The sequence below is a fragment of the Euprymna scolopes genome, chromosome 15 (assembly GCF_053919585.1).
Source record: "Euprymna scolopes isolate OS-2025 chromosome 15, ASM5391958v1, whole genome shotgun sequence".
NCBI lineage: Eukaryota > Metazoa > Mollusca > Cephalopoda > Sepiida > Sepiolidae > Euprymna > Euprymna scolopes.
In genome coordinates, this window is record NC_136496.1 from 99,056,873 (window position 1) to 99,084,671 (window position 27,799).

The following is a 27,799-nucleotide window of genomic DNA, read 5'->3' on the forward strand; positions in this document are numbered from 1 at the left end:
ATGTAGACCCAACTACTCTTCTCAAATATCTGAAGATAGCAGGGTTACTCACCAAAATTAAAAAAAAAAAAAAAAAAAAATACCTTATCTAACTATATAAACATAGACACTGAACACCAGATGCATACATAAAACCTATAACTATTAATGTATATAAAAGACTCTGGCATTAAATGACCACATAGGTTGATATGCCATAAAACCAATCAATCAATCAACTATTTAGTATTTTTCCTTTTTTTTCCCCCTATTTTTACTTTTTTCTTCTCCATTTTTACTTTCCTTTTCTTTTTTCCCTTTTTTCTTTTATACTTGCACAATATTTTTATATGAATGTATTTCGTAAATATTATGGCAAAAGTTAAATGAATAAGTGCAACATTTTTTCTCTACTTCCCTTTCTACTCCTTTACCTTTACCTTCCTTTCTGCTCCTCTCTCCCTTCACCTCCCTTTATGCTCCTCTCTCCTTCTACTCTCTCTATCTTCTTACATCCTATTTCTTTTTCCTTTTCTCTGTTCTATTCTCTTTGTTTTCTTCAATTTCTCTTTCTCTCCCCTTTTTTAATCTCTCACCTATCTCCTCTCACTCTACTGTCTCTCTTTCTCTTTCTAACCCTTTCTCTATCTCTCCCCTCTTATGTTTTTAATAATGTATACTTTTTAGGAAAAGTGTTTTATCTCATTTTGAGAATTTCTTCAATCACAACCTTTTTGGTCTTCCATTTATAGTTAGAACCTGAGATTTATAAATGTAGATTTTAAATATAACTGAACAAGATGGAATTATTTTTATGATTATTATTTCCTGGAATATACTGGAAAATATTTTTATTTTTTTATTTTATTTTTTTTATTACATTTTCACCCCAAACGAGGCAAATTGCCACTTTGGTGTAGGGGGCTACTATCAGGGGCAACAACTACTGGGGTACTATGTAGGGATTTGGGCAGCAAGGTGTCGGTTCACGTTACACTTGAACTTCTGCACGTCAGTACTGTTGGGGAAGCAGGGACCTGGAATGGAATTCCAGAGTCTTGCGGTTCTGGGGAAGAAACTATTGGAGTAAAAAGATCTTTTACATCTAGGGACCTCTACAGTGTGGGGGTGGGATCTAGTAGCCTGTCGGGTTTGTCGAGGGTGCTCGCGTCGTGGGGGCACAAGTGATTGCAGTTCGTCAGAGCATTCACCACTAAAATACTTGTAGAAAAGGCAGAGGGATGCAACATTTCGTCGATGGGACAGAGGCTGAAGCTTAGATGCCAGTTCAGGGCCTATCAGGTTTGCGACTCTCTTTTGAACCTTGTCAAGGAGCGAGAGACTAGTAGCAGATGCACCAGCCCAGATGTGGCAGCAATACTCCATACATGGGCGAATGGTGGCCTTATAGAGGTACAGGATACTTTCGGGTGTTAGTAGTTTTCTAGCACGGTAGAGAGAGCCTACCTTTCTTGCAGCGGCCTGGCAATGCCTTCAATGTAATTGTTCCAACTCATGTTTCCTGTGAACGTTAGGCCAAGGAGTTTGAAAGATTGACTCTCAGATAAAGAGTCGTTGGCCATTGCTATGGGTGGTAGAGAGGGTTTCTTGTAATTATTGAATGAAACTAGTTTAGTCTTGGCAGCATTGAACGCTACCAACCACTTTTGTCCCCATTCCACTACAGATTGGAGGTCTTCCTCTAGTGTTTCTGCCATTTCTTTAGAAATGTGTTCATTCGTCTTCCTGTCGTGTCTGCCATAGAGTGTAGTGTCATCAGCATATATACCCATCTCAGAGGCAATGTTGTCGGGGAGGTCATTTATGAATATTAGGAACAACAGAGGTCCAAGGATAGAACCCTGGGGCACTCCCGCATTTATATCATATTGTTTAGATGTGCGACCGTCGAGGACTACCTGGATTTTTCTCTTATCTAAGAAGGATTTAATTATGTTAAGTATTCTACCAGTGATACCGTATGATCTGATTTTACTGAGGAGACCCTCATGCCATACTCTGTCAAAAGCCTTAGATATATCTAGAGCTACCGCTCTGCCTTCCCCTGCTTTGTCCAGTGAATGTTATATACGTTCAGAGATCACAGTGAGGATGTCTGCTGTGGAACGGGCTTGTCTAAATCCATATTGTTTGTCAGTCAGTAGTTTAGCATCTGTAAGATGATGGACTAGAGCATGGTTAATTATGGTCTCAAATATTTTGGCAAAAAGTGGGAGGAGGCTAATGGGGCGATAATTTGATGGGTCTGTCCTTTCGCCAGAATTCTTGAATACTGGTACAACAGAAGCAGTTTTCCAACAGCCCGGAAAGTAAGCTTCATTAAGACATTTGTTGTAGAGTTTGGAGAGAACTGGAGCTACTTCGGCTGAGCACTTTTTTAATAGCACAGCTGGGATAAGATCGGGTCCACATGCTTTTGAGGTGTCAAGGTTTTTTATGATAGCATGCACCTGAGCAGGGGTGATTTTCAGATCGTCTAGTGTGGCGTCTGTCCGCATAGGAAAGTCAGTTAGGGGGTGGTTGGAAGGGTCCAGTGTGGAGTTTGAGGCAAACCGACTGGCAAGCATGTTAGCCTTGTCGGTTGCTGAGGAGACAACCTCGTGATTGTTGGTTAGTGGGGGAATTGTTGATTTTTACATATCAGTCTAAAAAATATCTCACAAAAATTAGTTGTTTTTTTTTTTTTTTTAAACAGAAGATGAATGATGTGAAAATATTTATAATTTTAGTTTTAATGCAGACAATATTTTTTTTCTGAATTTTTAGGCAGACAAAAAGTACAAAGAAGCTTTAGAGAAATATCTTTCAAGTCTTACCCCCGTTGAACAGGATGACCGAAATCATCATACAGTACATAAGGAAGAGAAAGTAAGTATTTAGAACTTTGAAAAAATGCTATAAAACCCAGAACATTTCAGAATGAATATGTGGTTGGGATTTTGAAACCAGTGATATTTCAGCAAAATATTTTTTTTTTTTTTTAGATAGTACAGTTCAGAGTGATAAAAAAAAAAATGTGCCAATCTTGCCTAGACTATACCTACAAACATATATATTAACATTCAGTACTCCATCAATTCCTAAAGAGATCAAAATAGAATATACAATAGCAAAAGTTGACTTATCTATATACCAGTTCCAGTGAGATGCTTCAAGTAGAGAAAAGCCTGCAAACAACATAGAATGTGAAATATGTAATTTAAAGGATCCCAATCATAACGAAGATGAAAGCAAATCCACCAGCAAACGTAAGCACTATCCTCTTCAAAAATATCCAAAACGAGAGACCTAAAAACAGAGATCCCCAAGAATAACCCTGAACTAAAACAAATCGAAGACAGCAAACTAAAGACAGAAAACATGGAGGAAACAATAGTTACTGAAGAACAAAAATTAAAAATCTAAATAAAACATGAAAAACAAAATAATTTCAACACTGCTCATTTCAAACCAATTTCCAGGAGTTATCTGCTTAGAGGAAATTTTTCTAAAAGAGCATGACAAAATTAATATTAAAAATCGCACTATATACAGCTATACAAGCAAACAAGGAGATAAAGCATCAGGTGGTGCGACTGTAATAATTAATAATAAATAGCGCACAAAGAAATAAAATTACAGACAGACATGCAAGCAATAGCAATAACAGCTACCCTCCACAAGAAAATAACCTTATGTTCTCTAATGATACGATAAAAGACAACTTATTAAACAACTTCTAAGCCCCTTCATTCTGATGGGAGATTTTAATAGTCGTAATGAATTATAGGTAGCAGAATAACAAACCAAAGACGTAAAATCATAGAATCTATAATAGAGGAAAACCAGATGTGCCTATACAAGAAACAACACACATATCTTCATCCATGAACAGGTATTTATACTGCTAGGCATGATACTGCTAGACATGATTTGTGATCCTACTTTATTCACTGATTATAACTGGAAAGTAAATGAAGATAATTATGGTAGTGACCACTTCCCCATAATACCACAAAACTGCACCTCTCAAAGAGAGGTACAGCCACCAGGCTGGAATTTTAAAGCCAACTAAGAAAAATTTCAATAATTATGCTAAAATGAATCTATACCACAAATCCTATACCCAAGTGACAAGTCCCTCACTCTGTAAAGAAAATCCTTTGTAAAAGCACATCTAACTGCCTAAGTTCAATACCACCTCAATCATATCGATAACTCAGCTTAACAAAATTTAATATTGAATAATAATAAAAAAATAAATAAAAAATAAATTTTTTAAAAAAATCTTCGTTTTCACATTTTAAAAATATTTAGGTTAAAGAATTTAATTCTATTATGTTTGAATGCTGAAGTTGCTGAGAGTGTTCGGAATTTTTTTTTTTTTTTTTTTTTTTTTTATAAGATTTATACTAACACTTTTACCTATCCAGAATAAAGCAGTCAGTTTTTAATTTTTATTTATTTGCATTTTTTCACTTATTCATAAAAATAAAATAAAATTTTAGTTGTATGAGTTATTTTCCTTGCTGATTTTAATTTTCTGATCATAATTTAAAAAAGTTTTCATATTTGCAGTTGTTCAGAGGGAACCTCCAACTATTGTCAACTGTACCAAACTGAAAAATTGTCCATCCAACTAACTCTGACTCCTAAATTTAATCACTCAAAATCGGAAATCCTATATCTGATCCTTTTGTCTTAGTCACTGCCACACCTGATTCACAGAAATTGATTATTTCTGCTCTTACCCTATCAATCATTCCTAGTTGACCGTGAAGCATCTTCCTGTCTCAAGACTTTAAAAAGTCTTCCTCCCTCCACATTGTCTTTTTACTAATCTCAATTCCTATACTTCTGCTTTGTTATTGAATCATTTCCTTCCATTTTCGTAGATCTTTGGAGGGAGGTATTATGTTTATAGTATCACAATCCATTGCTCACACATTTTTTTCCTATCTTTTTTTTTTGTTTTGTTTTATCATTATAAAAACAGCTGATAAAATTTTATTTATTTTTATTTATTCTTACTTTGCAGTTTATTAAAAAGCGGATAAGTGCGTAAGTAACACTTTATTTTATTTTCAATTGGCTTAAGGAAATGATATCGTTTAATTCATCCGTACTGTTTTGCCATATTATGATTCTTCAATGTAATAGGACTGGGGAAAGTGCTGCAAGTTGAAATCAGCAAAACTTTTTGTGAACGAATAATCTAAACTTTTATTGGATAACTAGCAGGAGAAAGGGCGCTTGCCTGGTCGTAAAATACATTTAAGTATATTTTAATTCATGCAAATTTTGTATTTATTATTACAGAGGCCAACTGGAATATTATTTATATATAGTACTAATTTTAAAACTTAAAAAAGAAAAGAAAAAAACTTGGATGCCATAAACTAGAATCAAAGTCAAAACATTAAGCACTCCAACCATGTTTGCTACCATTTGAGCTATCGAGAGATAGATAGGAAATATTTAAAATTAAACCACTTCAAGTTCTGAATGAATTTGAGCACACACGCAAGTAATATAAATATGTCTGCAAGCTGAAATCGACAGCTTGTATTTCAACTTGCTGACATATTTCTGTACACGTTATTTATCCATCCAAACAAAGATTTTACTTGTTATAAACCATCCTTGGTGTATAATTAATATTTCCTGTTAATTTCAGTGTTCTGTGATGAGTAGTTTAAGAGTTTATCGGTTAAATATTTACACAGACGTACATGTACTGTTTTATTTATATAGATAAGTCTCTTCATTAGCAAAATTACAATCAAAATTTAAAAAGAAAAAAAAACAAACAAATGAATGACTGTTTTGCACACTCTTTTAACTTCAGAGAAAAGGAGAAATTTTTAGTTTTAAAAGCAACAACTCTTTTCATATTCTCCGATTAAAAAAAGTTATTCCATTTTTAGATATTAATTTTTTGTTCATAATTAAAGTTTCTATAGGTGTCCTGGTGGGGGTTATATAATTTTCCATATGATCTAATTTTTCTTAGAAGACCATCGTGCCATACCCTGTTAAAAGCCTTAGATATATCAAGGGCTACCGCTCTACCCTACCCTGTTTTTTCCAATGAACGGTATATACGTTCAGAAACTACAGTTAAGATATCTGCTGTTGAACGGGCTTGCCTGAATCCATATATTGTCAGTCATGAGCTTAGCAGCTGTTGAAAGTTGAACCTAGTTAGCATTTAAGCTGACATCAAATTTTCATTTGTTATTGTTGCATTATGTTATTCGCAATAAATTGTTGAAAAGTATGTTACTTTATTGCCAATAACATAATGCAACAATAACAAATGAAAATTTGATGTCAGCTTAAATGCTAACTAGGTTCAACTTTCAACAGCTGCTAAGCTCATGACTGACAAACAATATATGGATTCAGGCAAGCCCGTTCAACAGCAGATATCTTAACTGTAGTTTCTGAACGTATATACCGTTCATTGGAAAAAAACAGGGTAGGGTAGAGCGGTAGCCCTTGATATATCTAAGGCTTTTAACAGGGTATGGCACGATGGTCTTCTAAGGAAAATTAGATCATATGGAATCACTGGAAGAATTCATAATGTAATTAAATCCTTCTTAAGTAAGAGAAAAATCCAAGTTGTCCTCGACGGTCGTACATCTAAACAATATGACATAAATGCGGGAGTACCTCAGGGGTCTATCCTTGGACCTCTATTATTCCTGATATTCATAAATGACCTCCCTGATAAAATTATTTCGGAGATGAGTATATTTGCCGATGACACCACTCTCTATAAAAGATATTAGGGGAAAACAAATGAACACATATCCAAGGAAATGGCAGAAACACTAGAGGATGATCTCCAATCTGTAGTGGAATGGGGGACAAAAATGGATGGTCACATTCAATGCTGCTAAGACTAAGCTCGTTTCCTTCAATAACTACAAGAAACCTAATCTACCACCAATAGCAATGGCCAAGAACACATTGCCTGAAAGTACTTCTTTTAAACTCCCCTTAAACTTACAGGGAATATGAATTGGAATAGATATATTGAGAGCATTGCCAAGGCTGCTGCAAGGAAGGTTGGCTCCCTATACCGTGCTAGAAAACTACTTATGCCTGACAGTATCCTATACCTCAATAAGGCTACCATTCGCCCATGTATGGAGTACTGTGTCACATCTGGGCTAGTGCATCTGCATCTTGTCTCTCGCTCCTGGACAGGGTTCAAAAGAGAGTTGCCAACCTGATAGGTCCTGAACTGTCATCTAGGCTTCAGCCTCTGTCCCATAGACGAGATGTTGCGTCCCTCTGCCTGTTCTACAAATACTTTAATGGTGAATGCTCTGACGAACTACAAACACTTGTATCTCCTCGACGTAACTACCCCCGACAAACCCGACAAGCTACTAAGTCTCATCCCTTTATAGTAGAGATCCCTAGGTGCAAGAAAGCCTTTTACTCCAATAGTTTCTTCCCCAGAACTGCAGGTCTTTGGAACTCCCTTCCGGGATTCTGCTTTCCCAACTGTACTGATATGCAGAAGTTCAAGTGTAATGTGAATAAACATCTTTCTATTCATCTTCCTTCATAATGACCCTGCTAATTAAGTCCCTGATAGTAGCCCCCTGCTTCAAAGTGGCACTGTGCCTTGTTTGGGGTGAAAATTGAATAAAAAAAATTAAAAAAAAAAAAAATCTCACAAGATAATTTTGGATCAATTAGCTTATTAGAAAATAAGCAAAATGAAAGATGACTTTAAGTCTACATTTCTTCTGGTTGATATGTGTACACTATAAACCGATAATAAAACTCAGGTGTTTTGTTTTGTCACAAGGTCAATTTTTAATATAGGGAAAGATTTATTTAGACAAAAAATTGTGACAGGGAATACTAAGATTCTATTTTTCAGGTTGTGTATGCTTTAAGCATCTTAAATTCTCGTTTTTAAATTACTTTATTCATACAACCTGAAAAAAAAAAATTCTGTTTTGACGAATAGGGACAATGATTTCATTGTTTATTAAAAAGTTTTGCAAATAAAAAACATACCAAATAATAAATATCATATCCCTTCCCCCTTTTTTTTTCTCAAAATAAATTTTTCCATTTATCAAAAATCAAACTTGATGATGAAAATTAAGCTTTCTATTTGAACATGCAATTTAATTGTAATTGTCTGTATCTTTGAGATGAGGTGTTTTCATTGATTGAGATTGTCGGACTGACTTCCTCATCTTGGTTGTTATCGTCACAACGTTTCGGCCGTTTTGCCCTCCGGCCTTCATTAGGTGTTTTGTATCGAACTGAGGAACCGTTTGTTAGGAGTCTCAAACCCAACCCTTTATTATTATTACGGGGGTACCGTGTTCGGACTCCAGTCGGACTCAATCAATGCAATTTAATTGTTAGTTTCTAACTTTCTTCTTTCTTTTTTTTATGCAGAAGTAATGCTCGTAAAAAGCCTCCAGCGTAAGTATTTCTTTATATATTAAATTTTTAATTAAATAAAAAAAATAATACTTTAATTTATCAACATAATGTTTAAAATCAAAGTTTGTATACATTATGGGGAAAATGATGTAGCAAATAAAATTGCTAAGAAAAATCCGAAGTTTTTCCTTTTTTTTTTTTTTTTTTTAATGCTATTAGAGAAAATTTTTGCCTTAAATTATAACACAAGAATATTTTCCAAATTTTTTATTCCAAATTTGTGTATTCTAACCATTTTTTAGTCATTACACAGTTCCAATTCAGCATGTATAAAAAATAGCATCATCAGTATATACTACATGTATAGTTTATACTGCTATGTTGTTTTTAAATCTAAATTTTTAGCTGTTTCAGAATTAGAACGAGAGTTGAAATATTGAATTTCAGTTTAAACCAATGTTATCTACTTAATTATCATGTTGAAATTAGTAAAACATACAAATATTACATAAAGTAATAAAATAGAAAAGTATTAATCAAAATATATTTAAGTTGTACTTTAATAATAAGAGTCTGTCTTATTTTTCCCCAAAAATGATGGCAATCAATAGATCATGAAAGTGTTTTATGTAAAAATATGTTACTAATTGTGACATTACAATTGAGTAAATAACCTTGCTTTTGGTTAAAATTGACAAAACATTTTTTTGCAAATTTCAATTTTTGATCTTATTCCAGACAAGTGTCAAATTTTTGACTATTGAATTGAAACTTTATGTAATCTATATATAAATTTTCCTACTGTCTGTGTGTGTGTGACGCGGTTTATCTCAGCCTATAGGCAACCCACCCGGGCAAGTTATGTACCGAAATGAAGCCCTGCCTTCGCCATGACAATCAATAAAAGTCAAGCCCAGACGCTGAGCAAGGTGGGTGTATGACTGGAAGAACCGACTTTCACCCATGTTCAACTGTATGTAGCAGCATTGCGGGTAAGAAACCCAGACAATCTGATCTTCGCTCTGAAAAAAAGTGACTGTAAAAAGACAAGGAGCATGGTATATAAACAAATCCTATAACTTCAAATAATTTCATGTTGAACACTTCCTTGCTGTTGTTTCCACTGTCGTTGTTTCTTTCGTGTAAATAAAAATTGCGTAAATACACCGTACTTACTCGCTTTTCTTTCACAATATGCAGCCATCTGGCTGCAACGGGGCTACTTGTGATTAAAAATGGGGTGGAATACACAAAAAGAAAGGAAAAATGTTATTTTATTTAGAAAGCGAAATATTGACTCTCCTATAAATAGGTCATTGGATATATATTGTATCTTTTAAAAATTAAGATAAACTTTCATATTATTGTAAGGAACAAAAGAGTTCAAACAGTTACCTGGTACTTTTTACAATAAATAAGGTAGTGGCTTACTATTGCAAGATTTATCTAAGTTGATTGAACAAATAGAATTTTAGCAAATTTCACAAGAACTTTTAAGAGAGTTTCAACAACTCTTAAAGAGAAGTTGATGAATATAGATGAGTTTTATTTTTTGTTCAGAGTAATTATGCAGTAAGTAGTATTATTATATATATATATATAGGTTTTTAAAAAGAAATTATTTGGTGTTTTATTTATAGGACAGTGAAACCTATGCATGTGAAATATATGTATTCCATTATATAAAGGGCAGTTGTCTATTTTTGTGTGGCTAACTAAAAGTCAGAAATTACATAAGACACACAGAACTGATATATTGTTCACAGATGTACAGTTTATGCGATGAATGAAGCAATTAAATGATATTCAATCGTCCGGTGGATTTTATGTCTAGAATAGCTTATGTTATGCTTTTCTTTGTAATGAGAGAATTTTTTGCAAATTTTGTCTTTCTGAATTTTTGAGATGAGGATTGATTATTCATCTGTGAATTCTTTGGACTATTGTTCTCATCTTGAGTGTTATTTTCACAGGAACCCATGGTGTAGTGGATAAAGTACTTGGTAAAATTCAGTTGTAAGTTACATTGTACAGGAGGTTAAAAGTTCAATCTTCAGTGCGGGTGACCCTGAAAATACAATTGCAAATTATTTAGGATGTCTACCCAGTCATGGTTGATGGAACAAAAGCATGCTACCCCTGATGAAGAGTTCCATTCAAAATTTCGTGCAGATTCCTAAATTCGACAAAGTTTCGCAGAGTTCAATAAGATGCACCTGAAGGTCAGAGGTTACATCAACCGAAATGTTGTGAAAATAACACTCAAGATGAGAACTGTAATCCAAAGAATCCAAATAATACTATTAATTTTAATAAAATGACTTGATTAAATATTGGAGAAAAAGAAGATTGCAGATGAGTAAATTAATATTATGTGAGAAAGTTTAGCCAACCTCATGTTACTTTGCTACATCACAAATGACATTTGAATTATTTGCTTGTTGTAGGTAAAATTGCAATAATTTGATTGCTTATAAAGCATTTTTCATTTTTATTCTTTTTTCCTCTTATCAGAAGCGGCTATGCATTGTTCTTTAGAGAACTTCGAGAAGAAAAACCAGGAGATTATTCTGGAATCCTAAAACAGATGCATATCAGTGAAAAGTGGAAGGCCCTCAAAGAAGAAGAGCGTGTTGAGTACAATAGAAGGCGACTTGTTATGTATAGCGAATGGCTCCATAATGTGAAGGAAAAGGTAATTTTTTTTTTTTAATAAAAAAAATAATTTGGTGCTTCTTTTTTATTAGAGAATTTTGCTCTAATAATGAAGAAACACTAACAAAGTTTATTTTACTGTTTATATATTTTTTTTTATTTGTTCATCTTTATCTGAGTTATGAAGAAAAAAATCTAAAAATGAGTTGTATCTATTTACTATGCCTCCCCACGGGACAGAGTTAGACACCAGGGTCATTTTTTAATGTGGAGCAAAGGTACAAAAATAAAAAAACTGTCTCAGTCGTGAAGGACTGCACCTCCACCGAAAGAGAACAAGAAATGAAAGTGCAGCATCTGGAGAACATATACTACACTTTGATCTTGTTTATATATTTTGTTGCTTTTAAAAATTTTGAAAATACAATTAAGTAAAAAACAAAAGATTTTTAAACAACAAAATTAGGCACAAGGCCCTACAAGAAATTGGAGGGGAAGGGTTCAGGGTCTTTGTGACTAAAGTGATTAAAAGTAATAAATTTAGACTTTGGATTCTTGCTCTTGGCTGGCAACATTTTCCAAAATACCTCATTCACTCTATGGATCTTAATCTAACTAATAAATCCCCAGCGTTTAAGAATCAAAACCATATTTACAATTTATAAACAGTTGTCTGTGTGTTTGTGTATTCCTTTTTTTATCTTGGCCAAAAGGCCAAGATCTAAAAATGAGTGGTAGAGTTCATTGAGAGTATAGCTATCGTTACTGTTGGGTTAGTATTTATTAGACTAATAATGTTATAACGGTTGGAAAAATTTGTCATTCTGAAACTAAAAGTTTCATATGAGTGTGCATACTACTGCATTTTTTTTTTATGGTAATAGCATTGTTCTATTAGTAAATTTTTGCAAATATTGGTCCATGTTTTTATCAAAAATCGCATTTCCAATCGATTTCATTGAATTTCATATTTAAATATATATCAACAGTTTTTGTTTTGAATGCTAATATCATAGTGGGAATCTGACGAAACAACTCTCTTATTGAATCAAATTTCATATCGATTGAAAATATGTTGATGAAACTCTTTATGATAAAGAAGAGAGAATAACAATAAAGCACATAGATTTGAGCTGCAGTCAATGATAGTAATTCTAAGTATTATGACTACTTTTAATGATACTACTACTACTAATAATAATAACAACAACAACAACATGCACTCCAAAAATTAAAACCTGGCTGACTTTAATGGTGTAATATCTTTCTAGCCCCTTTCTTTCTCTTTCTCTATCCCTCTCTCTGTCTCAAAAGGGCTTTTCAAGGGTTGCCAAATTCAACCCACTCCCCCGGTTATTTTACATAAATATCTATTTGATAATAATTATTAAAAACAATGTTTTTTTTTAAATTAATTTACTCTTTTAATACTTTCAGGTCTTCTTTTTAGACCCTTGAATTTATAAATATCATTTTAGTTTTTTAGTGTATATTTTTAAATGAAAAAAACAAAAAACAAAAAAACAATGTATTTATGGAAGTTATATGTGACATGTAGGTGAATTATTGAACACATGCATATCTAAAGCAATGGCTGAACCCCTAGAAAATAACACAGTCTAGAGTCGAATAAAGACATAAATGAATGGTTACAATGTTGCGTTGTTGAATGTTTATATAATTTTCTAGTTTGCTTCGTAAAAGTATATACACCTGACAATTCTTTTATCGTTATTCTCAAAATCAACACAGACGAATTTATCAACATAGAAGCACTATTTACAATTAAACTTTTGCCCATCAACAAAGAGAAAGACGTTTAGAGGTTGGTGTGTGTGTGTGTGTGTGTGTGTGTGTGGCAGCAACGATGGAGAAACTGTCAATCACATTGGAAGATCAGTTTGCTGTGTTCTCTCTCTCTCTCTCTTTTTTGTTTATGGTAACTGTTATAGACATCAATCAACATTCCTGAAATGTAAATATTAACATATTACAATGATCTATTTTATTTTGCGTTCTGCAATTTACAACCTCCTGACCTGGAATGCATCCTTTCTTTGTTTTTGGTGATAATTACAATTCAGGCCACTTTATGGGACACAAGAATGTAGATCGAAAATTCATTTGGAATGTGCATCACCCTGGCTCGATATTCAACAAGGCAAAGCTCCTTTCATTTAATAATTATCAGAAATCTTATCAACCAACAATTGCCAAAGCTGGTAGTAATTTAACTTCAAATTTCTCCACCTAACATTCATCAGTGATAGGAATTAGATTAAATACATAGAAGATACTGTCACATTTGCTGCACAGAAGATGGGCTCCCTCTATCGGGTATCTGCCAGTATCCTATGTCCCTATAAAGCCACCATTCAGCTATCTATGAAGTATTGTTGCCACATCTGTACTGATTCACCAACCACTGATATCTCTCTCTCTCAGTGTACAAAGTCTCTAACATAATAGGTACTGCACTATCTGTCAGGCTTCAGCCTCTGTCCCATCACCACAATATTGCACCCCTGTATTTATTTTACAAGTATTTTTACATAATATGCTCAGACAAGCTTACTGCATTCTTATCCTGACGAACCTGACTATCAGCAAAATCCCACCCCTTCACTGTAGAAGCCTTAATAACTTCTTTCCTCAGACTGTTTTGCTTTGGAATTTGCTCCGTTTTACCTTTAGAATTCGCTCCCTGTTTTCCTGACTGTACTAACATGCAGAAATTTAAACTTGTTTTAAATAAATAAATAAAAGTATAAAAAAAAAAAAAAAAAAAAAAAAAATTCGACCAGCTCAAAACCTGTGTTAAGTAAAATCTTTTATTATATTTTATGATGAGGTTGTTTTTCAAAACAACATTGTGTATATATGTTCCTTTGATATTGATTTCTGTTCTTTCAATTGTGTAATATGCAAATCCTTTTTTTCTCTTAAGCTTCTTTTTGGACTGTAAAATTCAAGTCTTGCTTGATTGTATAGTCATTTAAAATGAAACGGCTATAAAAATATAATAGAAGGATTTTACGTGACACTTTTTTAGTCTGGGTGTAATCAGAATGAACTTATATATATCTATATAGAGGTGCCATTGCATATCTGTCCATTGAACACTTATTTTAATTTCAAAATTTTATCTTTATTACTGAATGCTCAGATAGAATGGACATGTCTCCATTTCAATGGTCGAGGCATTTCATTGGCTTGATCTGTCACATTTATTTTTTCTGTTATGCATGAGTTTGTAATAGAATTGATGCATTTATCTTTTTGTGTCTGCCCCACATCCCTCGTCCCTTTCTCTATTTATATTTAACTGTAAAATGTAGATTAATAGAAATGCGTGTCAATTGATTAGATTACTCTATATGTAATCTGTTTTATTTATTCTTTTTTTGATCAGGTAAATCAGTTTTTTGATGCAACAAAAAATGGTTATATGATTTCCTGGCAACATTTGATCAAATATGTTGATTCATTCATAGTTAGTGCATATTTTTTTTTTATTTTTTTAATTTCATTTAATTTTTTGCTAACTTTTAACATTTAACTTAGTTCAATTTTGTTTTAACTTTGAGGAAGAAGTGACCCTCTCCTTGACCATTCCCAGAAATCCATGGTTATATGATTTCTTGGAAAAAATATTTGCTCAAATCTATTCATTCAGTTATAACTGTCAGTGGATATTTATTTTTTAAATTTAATTTTATATTCTTTTGATTTTTAATGTTTTACTCTTCAGTTTTTTTTTGTGAGGGGGCTGAAAGGAAGGAGTGACCTCTTCACTATCCAACTTAGAATATTTAACCCTTCCCCTTTCTCTGCCTGAAATTCAGACTAGAGAATAGTGAACAGAAAATTTGGCATCCCACTTTTAACAAGAATCCTAGTTTTATTCAAGTTTAATTGTAAACTTTGTACAGATCAAAAAAAAACTCAAGTTGGCAATAAATGTAAATAAATAAATATGTAAAATTATTTCTTTACAAAAAAATCTGATGGATCAATTAAAATTAATGACTAAATAAAAAAATAATTAAAAACAAAATTTATTGGAAAAATTTTTGCTTTTAAGAGATTAATGTAGATTGCTTGAAGCCTTGTTTAGTGTGTATGTTGAAGTCTTACGAAATGTATTTAAAAATGTATTAAGGAAAGATGAATCTGCATAACTCATTCTACCATTATACATCTTAATTTGATTTATTTTATGCACATTGCATCTCTGAATTGTATTATCATTTTTTGTTTCTAATGGTTACACTTAAAAAAAATTTTTTTATAAATAATTTAATTCAGTAAATTTAATCTTTGAGATTATACAAAAAATGCTAAATAATAAGAATTCTTCTATTAATTGGTATACTTTTAAAATAAAAAATGAACAATAAAAATATTTAAAAAATTCAGATACCATATTCAGGCTACTATTCTCATCATGGATGTTATTCTCACAACATGTCAGCCATCTAATGAAACATTTTTCTCTATTCCAAAACTTCTTTCAAAAGCCTTGCATTTTCTATTATTAAGTATCCAATTTGTTATTTAATTGTTTCTCTCTATCCACCTACAAGGGCAACATTTGACACAGTTGATGTTGGAGTGTGAACCATGTTAAATTGAGTCCTTTTTTAAAATTAAAATGCTATGTAAATCAGCAGGCTGCCCGGCTTTGTCTGGTCATAAAATACGCTTAAATATACTTTAATTTATTTATAAAAAAATTTATTATAGAGCCAATTTTTTATTGATTATTATATTGTACTCAATAATTATCAGTCGTAAAATATGGTTAAATATGATATTTTAATTCATGCAGATTTCATATTTATTATTATAGAGCCAATATTCGATTGATTTTTATATTGTATCCAAAATATAGTAATAATTTCAAAGGTTTAAAAAAAAAATGACTTGGGTACCATCAGCTAGAATCAGAACCAAAGCATATAACTCTTCAGTCTTATTTGTTACTGTCTGTAAATCTATGCACATACAAAAACTTTTAAAAAAAATGTTGTTCAAGATATAAATGTATGCTAACAGAGAGGGGGCTTTGCCCGGTCATAAAATATGCTTAAATATGATATTTTAATGTGTCCAGATTTCGTATACATTATTATAGTTGTGATTTCAAAAGTAAAAAAAAAAAAGTATTTGGGTGCCATCAGCTAGAATAGAAACTGGAAGCAAAACTAGCATTCAAAGCTGGTGATGTTACCACTGTATCAACGTGACACGCATATGAAGTGATTAAAAATAAACTAACATGAATGTATAAAATGTATAATAATTCTTTTCAATTTTGACCTATTTACTGATTAAAGGCCCATAAAAAAACAGTCCATTAAAAATCCAATCATTTGAGATCCCTAGTGCTGCTCTGCGACTTTTAGTTCCGGAAGAGATAGTTTGAAAACATGATGACAGACAGACATAGAGCCTTTTGTATATTTGATTTGCGCATCTGAAGAAGTAACAAATAGCGACAGCTAAGAGAGAATTTACTGAAACCGCTAAAAAAACGCATCAAAGCACAAAAATTAGGAACTCGTGACTTCTGGAAAATCTACAACAGTGTAGTAAATAATGGGCAATCAACAATTTCCCCACTAACCAACAATCACGGGGTTGTTTGCTCAGCAACCGAAAAGGCTAATATGCTTGCCAGTCGGTTTGCCTCAAACTCCACACTGGACCCTCTCAACCACCCTCTACTTGACTTTCCTATGCGGACAGACACCACACTAGACGATCTGAAAATCACCCCTGCTCAGGTGCATGCTATCATAAAAAACCTTGACACTTCAAAGGCATGTGGACCCGATCTCATCCCAGCTGTGCTATTAAAAAAGTGCTCAGCTGAAGTAGCTCGAGTTCTCTCCAAACTCTACAACAAATGCCTTAATGAATCTTGCTTTCCGGGCTGTTGGAAAACTGCTTCTGTGGTACCAGTATTCAAGAATTCTGGAGAAAGAACGAACCCATTAAATTATCGCCCCATTAGCCTCCTCCCACTTTTTTCCAAAATATTTGAGACCTTAATTAACCATCACCTTACAGATGCTAAACTTCTGACTGACCAACAATATGGATTTAGACAAGCCCGTTCCACAGTAGACATCCTCACTGTAATCTCTGAACGTATATACCATTCACTGGACAAAGCCAGAGAGGGTAGAGCGGTAGCTCTAGATATATCTAAGGCTTTTGATAGGGTATGGCATGAGGGTCTCCTCAGGAAAATTAGATCATACGGTATCACTGGTAGAATACTTAACATAATTAAATCCTTCTTAGATAAGAGAAAAATCTAGATTGTCCTCGACGGTCATACATCTAAACAATATGATATAAATGCGGGGGTGCCCCAAGGGTCTATCCTTGGACCTCTGTTGTTCCTAATATTCATAAATTACTTCCCCGACGGGTATATATGCTGATGACACCACACTATAACAGGCATGACAGGAAAACAAATGAACACATATCTAAAGAAATGGCAGAAACACTAGAGGATGACCTCCAATCTGTAGTGGAATAGGGACAAAAATGGATGGTCACGTTCAATGCAGCCAAGACTAAACTGGTTTCCTTCAATAAATACAAGAAACCTTCTCTACCACCAACAGCAATGGCCAACGGCACTTTATCTGAGAGTACATCTTTCAAACTCCTTGGCCTAACGTTCACAGGAAACATGAGTTGGAACAATTACATTGAAAGCATTGCCAGGGCCGCTGCAAAGAAGATAGGCTCTCTCTATCGTGCTAGAAAATTACTAACACCCGAAAGTATCCTGTACCTCTATAAGGCCACCATTTGCCCATGTATGGAGTATTGCTGTCATGCTGGTGTGTCTGCTACTAGTCTCTCGCTCCTAGACAAGGTTCAAAAGAGAGTCGCCAATCTGATGGGCCCTGAACTGGCATCTTAGCTTTAGCCTCTGTTGCATCCCTCTGCTTGTTCTACAAGTATTTTAATGGAGAATGCTTTGACGAACTGCAAGCACTTGTTCCCCCACGACGTAAACATCCTCGACAAACATGACAGGAAGCTAAATCTCACCTCCACACAGTAGAGATCCCTAGATGTAAAGGATCTATCTACTCCAGTAGTTCTTTGGAATTCCAATCCGGGTCTCTGCTTCCCCAACTGTACTGACGTGCAGAAGTTCAAGTGTAACGTGGACACCTTGCTGCCCAAATCCCTACATAGTACCCCAGTAGATGTTACCCCTGATGTGCCTTGTTTGGGGTGAAAATGTAATTTAAAAAAACAAACAAAAAAAAAAAAACAAAGTCTCACACACACACACACACACACACACACACACACACACACAAGTTGCACCTAGCCATAGTTACCTTAGGAATCTTTTTATTTGCATTTTTGATTGTTTTGTTTTTGTTTTGTTTGTTTTTGTCAATTTTGTGTTGTTTCATTTTTTTACAGAAGATTTTGAAAGTTAACTTTAACTATGACGTTATCATTTGTCCATTAAATTATTAATTTAAATTTGGTTTAATTAATAATTTAATTAATGGTTATCAAATTGTTATAACACTATAATTTTGTTTAGATGATGTTTTGGTTTCTCTATAATTATTGGATGTAAATTACTTCTAAAACTTTCAATTTTTTAATGCTGTTAAATTTAAAGTCAGAAATGACTTTGTTCAACAATTTAAATGCTTCAATATCCTTTTAAAATTTCTAAGGGTTACAAAGTGATTCAGCCTTTTTATTTATTTTTATTTTATTAAAGGATTAATATGACCGACTTGTTTACAAAGAACAAAAATGCATTAAATTTGAAAAAAAAATTATTGTTAGTACTTTACACTCATAAAATGGTAGCATCTATTAATAATGGAGATTTGGTATCTGTCTGAAACTGCAACTATACTATTACTATCTTTCAATGCTCAGTTCAAATTAATGTACGCTTTTTAATGCACAATTCGGAGGAGTGTATTAATATCTATTCTATTATGATACCATCTTCTCTGGCATTACCTTGTAGCGATTGAGGTTGCTGATCTGTAGGTTGCATGTTTGATATTTCATAGAGGCTGTTACGTTGAAGGTCGGAGGTCACTAATTGTAGAGGATGACATTGGAATAAACAATCAACAAGAATAAAGACTAATTTACTGAGTACATTTAAAAAAGACATTAAAGGAAGCACGCTATTTACAAGAGAATATTTATTTATACAGAGTGTGTTTGTGTAAACAGGCATATATTAGCGAGTATGCAAAATTAAAAATATTCGGCGTGTGTATGGATTCATTGTGTATACACGTGTGGAATTAGAATGTTCATTGCGTGTATGTATTGTATGTCCACCGTGTATGCATGTGTGAGTGTATGTGAGAGTTTGTTGATATATACACGTGTTCATCCTTACCTTACCTTGGAAAGGATAACGCCTTGCTGAGGCTTGTGTTAAAAACATGTCGTTACATGAACAGTTCAAGTGAAAGAGAGTTTGTTTGTTTGTTCTGTTTTACGGCATATCAACCACTTTGGGGTCATTTAATGCCGAAAGGTTCGTTATGTTGTGTTAAATATTGGTTTGTTCTTCTTAAGGTTTTTTTTTTTGGGGGGGGGGGTCTTTCCTTATATTTTTGAGTATATTTTAGTTTCTTTCAGAAAATTGATAATTTTTTGGGGATCAATCTTGTTTAATATTGTTTTCAGATTTTTTTCTTGGTAATACTTTGTTCGGATTTGTTCAAGGTCAATGCAGTTTGTCAGTATATGGTGTATTGTGTAGGGTTCTTGACACGTTATACAGTTTGGTGTCTCCTCCCCTTTTAGTAGATGTGAGTGGGTGATGTGAGTGTGACCTATTCGCAGTCTGGTCATTACTACCTCTTCCTTTCTTGTTAACTTTTTGGTGTTTCTCGTTCCAATATTTGGTGTTATTTGGAATAGTTTGTTTTTGGTGCATGAGCTCCAGTTTTCTTGCCATTTTCTCTTCAAAAATGTGTTTATTTTAGTCTTTAGGTCTGTATAGGGGATTTTTCCACTTATGTGGTTTTGTTGCAGAGTTTCCTTTGCTGCCTTATCTGCTTGTTCATTCATGTATATGCCGATATGGCTTGGTATCCAGCAAAAGATAATGTTTTTTTTTCATGGTTATGGCATCTATTTTGTTTAGCAATTTTGTAATAAGTGGGTTTGTCATTTTTTTTTCTTTTAGAGATATGAGTATTGAAAGTGAGTCAGTAAATATGATATATTTTTGATGGTCATCATTGGTTATTATATTCAGTGCCGAATCTATGGCTGTTGCTTCTGCGCTGAAAATAGAAGATTCGTTTGGGAGCCTTTTCTTTAGTTTTATTTTTTTGTGGATGGCTGCGCATCCTACTTTATCTCCATCTTTTGATCCGTCAGTGTAAATTTGTGTATATTCTTTGTATGTATTCTGGATGATAAGTAGTTCTTCATGGAAGGTTGATGGGTGGGTTTTCGTTTTGGGATATTTATTTAATTTTAATATTATGTGTGGTTGTTTGATCATCCAGGGTGGAGTTTTTGATTTGTTATATTTATGTATTTTTGTAATGTCCATTTGGGCTTCTGTGAGAAGGTTTTTTATCCGGAGGCTGTAGGGCTTGATATTTTCTTTCTTGTTGAAGAGATGTGTGTATTGTGGGTGAAGGGTACATTGATATGCAGGATTTGTTGGACTTGATACCAGCTTTAGGTAATATTGTAGCGCTAACTTCTGTCGTCTTAGAATCAGTGGAGGCTCGTGGGCCTCTATATAGAGGCTTTCTACTGGAGAGGTTCTAAATACTCCCAAGGCTAATCTTAATCCTTGATGATGGATTGTATTTAGTTCTTTTATGTAGGACTTCCTTGCTGCTCCATAGATGAAGCATCCATAGTCCATTTTAGATCTGATTAGAGTTTGGTATAATTTCAATAATGTGACTTTGTCTGCACCCCAATCGGTGTGTGCTAGGACTTTGATCAATTGCATTGTCTTTTGGCATTTTGCTTTTAAATATTTTATATGCGGTATAAAGTTCAATTTTTTATCGAATATAATACCTAAATATTTATGTTGGTCGGTGAGTGGGATGTTCTTGTTATCCAGTTTCAGGTTGGGGTCGTGGTGGAATTTTCGTAATTTGCAAAAGTGGATGCATTTAGTTTTTTCCTCTGAGAATGTAAATCCATTTTCTATGGCCCATTTGTTTATTTTATTCAGACAGAGTTGTAGTTTGCGTTCGGCTGTTTGTATATATTTAGATTGGTAGTATATAAGTAGGTCGTCCACGTATAGGGCGTTTTCAATTCCTGGGTCTATGTTTTTTATGATATTGTTTATTTTAATGTTGAAGAGGGTGACAGACAGGATACTGCCTTGGGGGACCCCCATTTCTTGATCTTTTTGGACTGAATAAGTGTTGTCCATCCGTACTTGGAAGTTTCTATTTGTTAAGAAATTTCTGATAATTTCTGGCATTCTACCCCTAAGTCCTAGTTCATACAGGTCTTTTTGGATTCCGTATTTCCAAGCGGTGTCATACGCCTTTTGCATGTCAAAAAAAATTGCTATTAGATGTTCTTTTTTTGCAAATGCTTCTCTTATGCGTGTTTCCAGTTTTATTAAGTGATCGGTGGGGCTTCTATTTTTCCTGAAACCCGACTGGCTTTCTGTAATTAGATTTTTGCTTTCCAAGTACCAATTTAACCTTTCGTTAATCATTCTCTCAAAAGTTTTGCACAAACAACTAGTTAGTGCAATGGGTCGGTAGTTTGTTGGGTTTGTATGGTCTTTTTTTGGTTTGGGTATTGGGATTACTGTTGCCTGCTTCCAGTTTTTTGGAATGTTGTTAGTTATCCATATCTCATTGTAAATTTGTAATAAGTAGTCCAGTGATGGTTTTGGTAGTTTTTTGAGGAATTGATAATGGATCTCGTCGGGGCCGACTGCTGTATCGGGAGATTTGTTTATTGCCTCCTCTAGTTCTGCACTGTTGAATAATTGATTGTAGTTTTCTTCATTTTTTGATTTGAAGTTTATTTTTATTTTTTCTTCATTTTTCTTTATAGCTTGGAATTTTTTATTTTGGTTTTTTGATGATGAGTTCATTGAGAATTGTTCTGCTAATTTATTTGCGATATTTTGTTTGTCGGTAATCTTTGTGTTGTCGCATATAAGGTGTTTAATAGGGTTCTTTGTATTTTTTCCTGCTATTTTTCTGACCATCTCCCATACTTTTTTGGGTTTTGTGTTTTGATTAATTTTTGTTACATAGTCTTTCCACGAGTTCCGTTTTGATTCTTTGATAGTTTTCCGTGCTTTGGCTTTGCTGTTTTTATAGGTGTCCAAATTTTCTTTCGTTGGACTGTTTTTGAATTTCCTTAGGTTTGCACGTCTGGCTCTTATAGCTTCTTTGCATTCTTTATTGTACCAGGGTTTGTTATATTTTGTAGTAGTGGAACTTTTTGGTATGTTCTCCTCGGCTATTGTGAGTAGGGTGTTGCTGAAATATGTGATGTGTTCTAAGTCAGGATTCGCTTCAGGTATTAATCTGTATTGACATGTATTTTGGAAATTTTCCCAATTTGCCTTTTGTAAATTCCAGCGGGGTGTTTTGTCTTCTGGCTTGGGATTCTCGTTTTCTATTATGATTGGGAAGTGGTCACTTCCGCATGTATCCTTATGTGTTCTCCAGCTATAATCCATGTATATAGTTGGGTCACATAGTGTTATATCGATTGCTGATAGGGTTCCCGTTGGTGGGTGCATATATGTATTCTCTTTGTTGTTGAGTAGGCATAGATCATTTTGGTTAATTATTTTTTCTATGGTTTGGCCTCTTTTGTTGTTTTTTTTACTGCCCCACCATATATTGTGACTATTGAAGTCTCCCAACAGTAGAAAAGGTTTAGGTAGTTGTTTGATTATATTGTTTAATTCTGTTTCGTTTATTGTTTCATTTGGTGGTATATAGAGTGAGCATAGGGTTACTGTTTTGTGTAGTGTTGCAGTTATTGCAACAGCTTGCATATTTGTTTTTAAGTTCACTTTGCTGTGTGGAATGTTTTCGTTTATCAGTATTGATGATCCACCGGTGGCTTTGCATGATAATTTGTTTATGTGGTTGTATATTGAGTAGTGTTTTATGTTAATTTTGTCATTTTCTTTTAAGTGTGTTTCCTGTAGGCAAATTATTGCAGGACATAAGGATTTGATAAGTATTTGCATTTCTTCGATATTAATTTTTAATCCTCTTATGTTCCACTGTAGGATTTTGTTAGTCATGGTTTATATTTTCTTTTGGTTTTGGACTGTTGGTGTTTATGTCTACGTCCATAGTTTCGATGTTAGTTTGGGTGTTTCTTTTGGAAGTGGATGGTCTGTTTCTTGTTTCTGGTGAGAGGCTTTTTTTGGGTTTTGGTCTGGGACTTTTAGATTTACTTTGTCTTGACTGTCTTTTTTGGCTACCAGTTTCAACTAGTTCAAATTTATTTTCATTTTCAATTAATACTAATTCTGTTTTTTGTTTGTCATTTTGTTTTTGGGGGGTAGTTTTTTTGTTGTTCTGTTCTATTTCCATTTTTTCTGTTGTTGTGTGTTTATTTTTAACATCTGTTTTTGTCCTTGTTAGTGACTTGGATCTTTCACGTTTTGATAATTGAGGAGGTTTCATTTCTTTAGAGATTGATTCCTCAATATTGATGGAAGTTTTTCTGATTTCCTTTGTTTCGTTTTCTTTTATACTGGGTTGTTCGTTTCTGACTTTTATTTGGCTGTTAGAATTTATTTTCAGTTCTGATAAAAAAGATTTTAATTCTTCAAGTATGTTCTTTAGTTCTTTTGCTAGGTTTGCAATTTCTGGAGCAAGGTTTAGTTCATTGTAGTTGTACATTTTGTTTGCTTGTTGGGTTATTGTGGCATATGAGTTTTTGGTGCGATTTGTGACTTCTTTGCGGGCTTCTTGGAAGGTTATATTTTTTTGATATTTGATTGTTATTATTTCCTTCTCTTGCTTATATATTTTGCACTGTTTTGAGTGAGAGTGGTGCTCTTCTTGACAGTTTGTGCATTTGGTTTTATTTGGACAGTCTTCTTCATCGTGGTCTGGGTTTTTTTCACTGCAGTTTCCACATGTGAAGAATCTTAGACATTGGTCTTTATTATGTCCAAACTTTTGGCAGTTGTAGCATTGTAAAGGTTTTGGAATGTATTGTTCTATTTTCGTTCTTTCATAACCTATATTGATGGTCTCTGGTATTTGAGGATAATTGAATGTTAATATATAAGTGTTTGTATATATTACCTCTCCTTTTTTTTTAAATGTGATTCTTTTTACATCTGTGACCCCTTGGTTTTTTAGTTCTGTTTTGATTTCTTCTGTTGTGCAGACGGAGATTTCCTGGTTTTTTATGACTCCTTTGGAGTAGTTTAGTGTTTGGTGTGGATAAGCTTTGATGTTTGTTTCATGCAATTTTTGTAGTTGAAGTAGAGTTTTGGCCTGTTTTTTATTTTGTACTTCTACCAATATGGTACCATTCCTTAATTTTTTGACATTTTTAGGTGTTATTTTGCTTGATATTACCTTTTGGATAATGAAGGGTGACATTTTAGTTAACGGTATATTAGACGTTGCTTCTAGCACGATGAATCTTGGAAAGTTTGTATCTTCATTGTCGCTGTCAGAGTCAATTTCTGTGTGTGGTCTCTTGGATTTTTTGGCATTCATAATAATTTTTGAAAAATTCATCAGCCATGCTCCCCACCCTCCTCGGAGCCCCTTATGGGGAAGAACTATGAGGGGGTAAATCCCATTCGCCTCGGTTCTCCAGGGCTACATAGCTGGTATACTCAAACATGGGGAGGTTTCCAAGCATTCACAATATATGGTTATGCCCACCCAAGTATGGGATTTCCCTGTATTTTTATTATTCCTGATGGTTACCTTTTTCCCAGCTTGATTGACCCTTCAGCCATCGCTTATTAACTCAGTTTATTGTTTATGTTGAGTGTTAGTGTGTTTTTGTTTGGATTGTCTGAATTAGTGCTTGTCATGACCAACCGATTGATTGGATCGGGCCTATCCAACCTCCCGTCTAGCCTAGTAAGGGCCAAAGTGGTGTGTTGTAGTATCATGTTATTATTTCCTAGGCATGTTCCACTCAACCACCAGGATCCCGTTCTTAATGCATTACGGGTTGCCACCAACGGTCAACTGGTGGTCCCATTGAAGGATTTTTACCCTCTGCAGGGGGGCAGTTGGTATGTTCTATCGCCCTACCAACTAGGCAAAAAAAAAAAAAAAAAAAAAAAAAAAAAAAAAAGGGGGGTGAGGAGGTGAAGGAAAAAGAAAACGAGGGAGGGGAAGGGGAGGAGAATGTTGTTTTTGTTTTTGTTTTCGCAGAACATGACTAAGTTTTGCAAAAGGGAATAAAAAAACAAAGACATCTATGTAGGTGCGTTTCATCTCAGGAAGTCAGTAGACAGCCTGATCTGGTAGCACCAGCAAGTGAAAGAGAGAGAGACACAGATAATGGAAGTGGGTGAAAAAAGCGAAATAGGAGCAGAGCGACGCCTGTCGACAAAATTGTGAATCACGACAAGGGCAGATAACCGGTGCATAATTGTGTGCAAGACCTATGTAATTGCATATCAGTTCAAAAAAACATCTAAAGCATCTGCCCATAACCTCCTCCGAGAAAGGGGGGGGGGGGCATATGCTTGTTTGTCATGGTAACATCTTTCCAGACATTACCTTCTTTTTATAGAGAAAGTGGGTAGTGTAGTATCTGTTCTTCTGTTATGATACCATCTTTCTTAAATTTTGCTAGTAATTGTAATATAGAGGTTACTAATAGAAAATTTGTTCTTAGACAGAAGTCAAACTTAAAAAATTGGTTACCGATTCCTGCTGGAATTGACTATTTGTTTCTCATAGGAACTGGATTGAAATTTTAAGATTTCTAAAACATCCAATATTCAGAATAGTTTTGAGCTTTGGAACAAAACTGTTGAATCTCTTACATTTGTTCTATAAAAAAAATGTCTGGTTAATATCTAAATATTAATATAAACATTGTAACCATTTTGCTATATTTAACATATTATAAATGTTACAGATTCGGACGGCAAACTTATAGAATGAGTGTGTGTATATATATATATTATATATATATATAAAATTATTCTTATCTCATGTATTCAAATAAAATTTTATAAAGAATTATATTATAAGCATTTAGTTTTTCCTCTGTATTTAACTTAAACTGTATTTAATACAAGTAAGTTATGAAAATATATATATGACAATAAAGTTAAAATTCGTTTATATTAAAAAAAGATAATTTAATAAAATCATGATTGTAAACTTCTTTTGTTAGTGGAATGGAACCCAACACACACACACACACATTTAAGTATGCATAAAAAATTAATGTGAAAAGTATAAAAGTTTAAATCTTTTCTTTATTCATTTTGTAATTGGATGATCATACAAAATGTCTTTGGAAAAAAAAACTTTTTTTTTATATGAACAAATTTTTTTAGCTTACCTTAAGTTTAATGAAGGAGATGTGTATGTACAGAGGAGGAGATAGTAGCAGTCGAAGGTATAGCCAATGAGGTATCATGTAATGATGCCCTATGTTTTGAAATAAAGATGAAATGCTAATGAATATATAAATAATTTTGGCTTGCTCCTTTTTTTTTTTTTTTTTTTTTTTTTTTTTTTCACACACACACACACACTAGCATTTCAGCCCGGCGTTGCCCGGGTGTTTGGAGGTGTGTGTTGAGCAAAAAAAAAAAAAAAAAAAGTGGTAGTAGGAAGGCAGGCTCGAACCTGTACTGCGAAGGAAGAAAAGAACGTGAAAAAAATGTGACGTCTTTGCTGTTACGACCCCCATCAAACCGGAAGTGATGTAGGTTTAAATTAAGGCTAGACAATTGAAAAGAGGGGATGACTTTTGAAAATATCGGCAAAAAAAGCAAACCCTCCCTGTATAAAAGTGCCTAGTTGAGGGTGAAGAAATTAATGTTTTTAGCCAATTTTTCAGTATTTGTCGTCTGAAGGGTCGAGCTTCAAAACGATACTGATCTTGTGAAAATTCGTCGTCTCTGTCGAAAGTTTTAGGCACACATGCAAACAGACATACATACATTTATATATTGGTAGCTCAAATTTTCAACCTAAACTGATTAAAAAGCTTACCCTATCTCTGAATACCTTTTATGTAAAATTTCAAATGTTTAGACCATAAAGTGTCTGAGTAATATGGTAGAGACCGCAGAAGTCAAATTTTTTTAAACTTTGACCTCTATTATGACCCCTTAACATTTATTGTTTTGGGCTCAAACCAAGTTATTAAGTTAGATCCATGTCCAAGGAACCTATATCTAAAATTTCAAGTATGTAGACCCAAAATTGTCGGAGGAGTTTGGTAGAGTTCTCAAAGGTCAAATTGTTGAACTTTAACCCCTTAACAGCCAAATTTCTGGCCGAAAACCGATCACATCGATTTTCCCAAATCTCAGTACCCTGTATATCAAATTTCGAGTCTGTAGACTTAAAATTGACAGTTATTGCATAGGGAAAGATACAAACACACAGACACGTTCACTTTCATATATATATATATATATATATATATATATATATATATATATATATGGTGATTGTTACTTCTTGACAGAAGAAGACCATCTTTCCCTTGCTTTATT

General features: G+C 33.7%; 1 protein-coding gene across 16 annotated transcripts in view; it reads left to right on the forward strand.

The window, feature by feature from the left end:
- The window catches only part of LOC145294027 (uncharacterized), a 234,371-nt gene that overhangs the window by 200,388 nt on the left and 6,184 nt on the right, over positions 1-27,799 (forward strand). For all 16 annotated transcript variants that reach the window (XM_080140995.1, XM_080140998.1, XM_080141007.1 and 13 more), the window contains 4 exons: positions 2,767-2,868; positions 5,018-5,040; positions 8,419-8,445; positions 10,921-11,101. In XM_080140995.1, the coding sequence (XP_079997121.1) occupies positions 2,767-2,868; positions 5,018-5,040; positions 8,419-8,445; positions 10,921-11,101 (333 nt within the window). The remainder of the gene's footprint in view (positions 1-2,766; positions 2,869-5,017; positions 5,041-8,418; positions 8,446-10,920; positions 11,102-27,799) is intronic.